Here is a 4,946-nt window from a genome sequence, read left to right on the forward strand (position 1 = left end):
AAATATTTTTAACCATACAATAATCAAATATAATACTCCCTCCAATCCAACATACGTCGGTATCTAGACAAATCTATAAGATAAGTAATATAGATAGAAGGGATTATAAAATATGCATTTTTATTTTTAGAATTTTAGTTAATACAATATATTATTAATTCAACTATTTATGAATCATACAATCAAGTCACTTGAAATACTATATTGCAATGGATTCCGCAGCAACCGGGTATCCTCTTCTATTAAAAAGGAAAATGTGATCTTGTATACTGTATTACACCAAAATATCCTATTTGCCGGAAAGACCAAAAAAGCATCTTGGTCATTATCCTCGCGCCGCGCGGGGTGGCTTCCCTTCCCTTCCGATGGACTCGCCGTCGGCTCCGCCCGCCCTCCTCCTCAGCTTCCGCGCGCTGCCCTACGGCAGCAGCAGCAGAAGATCCCTCTGCCTCCGCTCGAAGAAGAGGCTGCAGCGATTGCCTTCACCAGGAACCGGTCGCCGTCACGTGGCGGCGGCGGCGGTGGACAAGCTCGCGCCCCGGCCGCCGGAGGCTGGCCGTCTGAGGTGGAAGTACCGGCTAGCGTGCCGCGGGTCCTACGATTCAGGAGACGGGCTTCCCGGGCCTCCTCCTCCGCCTCCTTCCGGTGAGGTGAGCGCGTCAAGAAATGCTGCGAAATTTGTTAGCTCTCCAGTAAGAGTTCTGTTGTGTTCTGTTACGAGTTACGATGATGTTGTGTTGATATGGACAGAGCGTGGATGTGTGGCGTCCTGCCCTTAGCAGATGGGATGTCCCATGGCAGTGGCCAACCGTGTCCCTCACCATGGTGGCCTGTGCACTAAGGTACATTGCAATCCAGATTGGTACTGTGCATTATCACTCTAGCGACAGCATTCTGAAACAAGAAATTTCATTTGCACAATCCAGATTATGTCGATTACATGTAAATGCCAATAATTTGGGTTCTTGAATGTCTAGAAAAATTTGCTGAATGTTCTTTAGACAGCGCTCTTTTGGCAGGAAAGGTTGAGCAGTCAGTTTTGGAGTATCTAGGCTATCAAGCCGGAGAGGCAACTATTGATGAGAAGGCCGGGGTACTCTTTTTGGAACAATTGTATGGATCTGATTTCTTTTTCCTATGTATGGATACCGCAACTCAACTCATAGCTCATCTGCTTATAGATTATATATCAGCGTGGGATTTACTTGTCTCTTCTTGTGTCCAAGTGCAGTAGTGTGACAGCAGTTGCCATTGGAGTTATTTTTGGCATCACCAATACCTTCCGACCATTCTCGGATGACATATTTCGTTATGGTCAGAGAATGATCTTGTTATTCCCTTTCAGTAATTCTTTTGGTTGCATTATAAGAACATGTTGCTTCCTTTCGGAAGACCACCTTGATAAATAATAGAATCGTTAATGGCATGAAAATTACCTAGTAGCCAAGACTTGTGCTGCTTTCTGCACTATGACTGGATGTTGTTTCTTCCTCTTTTGTTGGCTGGGAGTTTATTAATGCAACTGTATTTGTCAATTTCCAGATTTTAAGGAACCATTTAAGCTGCAAAACGGCTGGCTCCTGTGGGCTGGAATTGGCCTCTTTTTTGCTCTAGTTTCCATTTCTTTAACTGGAGCAGTGATGACCTTTCTGAATGGTGAAACCACACAGAGAGAGGTCGATCTAGACTTTTTATGCTTGAGCTGCTAGTCTTGTGTTGTCTTATGGAACACTAATTTATAAATCAATTAACAATCTTCATTGATATCCTACATCCTTTCTATTTCAAATTTTATTATAGTTTTTATTGTTATCTTGGATTTTTCTAGTGATTTGTAGAACTTGTCAAGAATAAATTACTCTAATTTGCTAAATGGTTTCTTCATTAGCCATATTTTTGGCATGTCTTAGTTTCCAGTGTTTAGCTCTGTGGTACACTATACCATATGCCTAACGTTCCTGCATCACCAGCCTCTGTTGGAAGAAGGTTGTGAAGATTCAGATATGTATATGTAGTTATATGATATCCATGATATAATAAACGTATGGACTAGAGTATGTTATATATCAGATAAATGTAAAATCCCAGAATGTTAGTATTAGACCACATTTTTCCCACATGGGCACATCTGAAATTTATAGTAAGCGGTGATCATACATTTTCACCAAAATTCGCATGTGCGTATTCCTACCGGTCATCTACTTGCACTGAACTTTTCATATATTTTTGAAAATCCTAGATATGATTGGTAGATGAGATACAAATTCAGGTTTAGATGTACCCAAATTCAGATGACGATTTCTCATGTTATTTTACTATCTTACGTTTAACATTTTATCAAGAAAAAACCCTTACATCTCACCTGAACTTATTTACTTCTTGAACATCTTCTTTCAGACTGACTCGCTAGGTCTTCTATTGCCACTGATAGGCTCGTCGAATATCAGGTATTACTTGTGGGGTTTACTGTCACAAATTGCATGTAGATATAGATTAGGGAAGAGTAGACAAACTTATCTGACATCTTGACTTTTTTTCTTTATTCGTAGCACTGCCTGTCTGCTGGGCATCACTGGGGTTCTTGCACCAATTTTGGAGGAAACTGTATTTAGAGGATTTCTAATGGTATCCTTGACTATGTGGTAAATAGGCATACCTTTTTCTTGGTCCAGAAACTTATTAACGCTTCTTTTTAAGGGATTCCTGTGCTTATCCTAGAAATGATGAACTGTACATTGGTGCATCTGCACTTCTGTACCATATAAAAGAGATATATAATTTGTTTATTATACAGGTTTTCTACGCCAGTATCTGTTCTGATCACAGCTGTGGTGTTTGCCTTTGCTCATCTTACACCAGGAGAGTTTCCCCAACTTTTTGTGCTTGGTAAGTGACTGCATTACCAGTAACTTGGCAGGATACTGTACAAAAACTGCATTATGCTGAAACCCCCCTATCACAAGCCCTCAGCATGGTTACTAGTTCGGTGTTGCCCAGAATCGAACAAATCACAAACAATTGTGAGGCCATATGTTCATATGTTGTGTAACTTGTGTTACATGATTTGACAGCATGGACATGACTATCTTTTCCATCTGTTGAATGTGCACAGGTGTGGCACTGGGATTCTCATATTCTCAAACTCGGAATCTTCTTACTCCTATCACAATTCATGCTGCTTGGAATTCCGGAGTAATATTGTTACTAACCTTTCTTCAGGTATATATTATCTTTATGTCACCGTTTTGTTGTACAACTGATGGCCATTTGTCCTTCTTTTATCCATATGCAGTGTGATTGCACACAGTGTGGCTTAGGGTGTTTCTTTGGAGTCGTTTGTTTTCACTCCCCACGCACCCCCTTTTTTTTTTTTGAGGAAATGTCATTCGGCTAGCTTTATTGGTTTGAAAAAGTAGTTACATTGTTCACAAGCGATTCAAGGATAAAACTAGGGGATCATCATCCCAGATACAAGAATTATGAGTAACAAAAGCATTTCTTGCTAGCTTGTGCGCTACGACAATGGCCTCCCGAATCCCGATTAAGATATTCTACAAGAACCCTATCAAAACCTGTCAAAGATGTTGTTGCAATCTCCATATATCGCTGATGATGCTGTTGCCAAGAAGCCACCATCTTGCATTGTTTCAACCACTTGCATGCAGTCCATTTGGACCGCAAAAACATTTATACCAATATGCTGCGCTAGCAGCAATCCCTCTGAATGCATATGCTTCTGCCATTGCTGCGTGTACTACATGCATAAGATATCTGTGAGAACTCGCAATATAGTTTCCATGACAATCTCTAATCACCACCCCTGTTCTTCCATAGCCTGAATTCCTATCATAAGTAGCATCAACGTTGATCAGTAATATTCCTAAAGTTGGTTTCCTCCATCCCTCTCTCGGCTTCAAAATCCATATGTTATTCAGTTCAGTGATATTGATCTGTAATATTCCGTCAGTTTGAGTAATATTGTCACCAACCGTTCTTCAGGTATATATTATCTTTTTGTCATCATTTGTTGTACAACTGATACCCATTTGCCCTTTTTATCCATATGCAATGTGGTTGCCGTGGCTTAGGGTGTTTCCTGGCTTCGCTTGTTTTCACTCCCCCGACACCCTGGTCCTTGATCAATCTGCTCTGTCACTTAGGGTGTTTTTTGGCGTCGCTCGTTTTCACTTCCCATCTCATGCTGGTCCTCGATCCTTTGTTGTACATAAATACTGTCATCGTATGCTGATTGCCAGAGCTCCTGCCTTTTGTGGAAGAAAAAACATAGAAGTACTGAAAACTAATTGAAGTTCTTTGTGTATTGTGTTTCAGCTGCAGGGATATGATATCAAGGAGCTGCTGCAGGCATCTTGAAGGTTTCATTTGGTCACCATAGTTTTATCTTGCACCGATTTTGTACGTTACTGTAAAATACATGAACTCTTTGAAGTATCCCCTGCTAACAATTCATAGTTGACGTGTCATCTGATCTGGTAATTTCCTTTTGTTTTTCAAACTGCGGTTTGATATTTGATCTCTTATGATGTCAAAGTTAAATTCCAATGTGATATGATGGTATGTACATATACTTTATGCAAAGCAAGTTAATTTTCACTCATTTGAAAGCAAGACAAACACAGAACTAATGCTGCGACAGTCGCATATAATTTATGGCAGGCTAGTAGGCTACAGTGCAAGTCCAAGAAAGCATATGTTTAGAAAAAGAGAAAGGCTCTAAATTTTGTATGTGTCATGTATAATTTTATTTAACTGTAGCAACAGATAAACTGGAAATATTATGAATGGCTTATTGAGCAAAGACAACACACACATAGGAGCATATGTCCTCTGGGAAGGTATCTGGTGCTACCAGTGCACCCGATCTCTGTAACTTGAGAATCGTAAAGAAATCATGGCGTTTTTGTGAGGATGCAATTACAAAACAT

General features: G+C 40.2%; 1 protein-coding gene across 1 annotated transcript; it reads left to right on the forward strand.

Moving 5' to 3' along the window:
* The first annotated feature begins 285 nt into the window (after positions 1–285).
* LOC123169535 (uncharacterized) lies at positions 286–4,563 on the forward strand. The gene is made up of 10 exons (XM_044587405.1): positions 286–650; positions 751–842; positions 1,006–1,113; positions 1,232–1,314; positions 1,543–1,676; positions 2,398–2,447; positions 2,550–2,642; positions 2,795–2,886; positions 3,113–3,219; positions 4,333–4,563. Exons 1-10 carry the CDS (start codon positions 366–368, stop codon positions 4,372–4,374), a joined length of 1,086 nt encoding a protein of 361 aa, XP_044443340.1. The 5' UTR covers positions 286–365; the 3' UTR covers positions 4,375–4,563.
* The last annotated feature ends 383 nt before the right edge of the window (positions 4,564–4,946 follow it).

The sequence above is a fragment of the Triticum aestivum genome, chromosome 7D (genome assembly GCF_018294505.1).
Source record: "Triticum aestivum cultivar Chinese Spring chromosome 7D, IWGSC CS RefSeq v2.1, whole genome shotgun sequence".
Classification (NCBI taxonomy): domain Eukaryota; kingdom Viridiplantae; phylum Streptophyta; class Magnoliopsida; order Poales; family Poaceae; genus Triticum; species Triticum aestivum.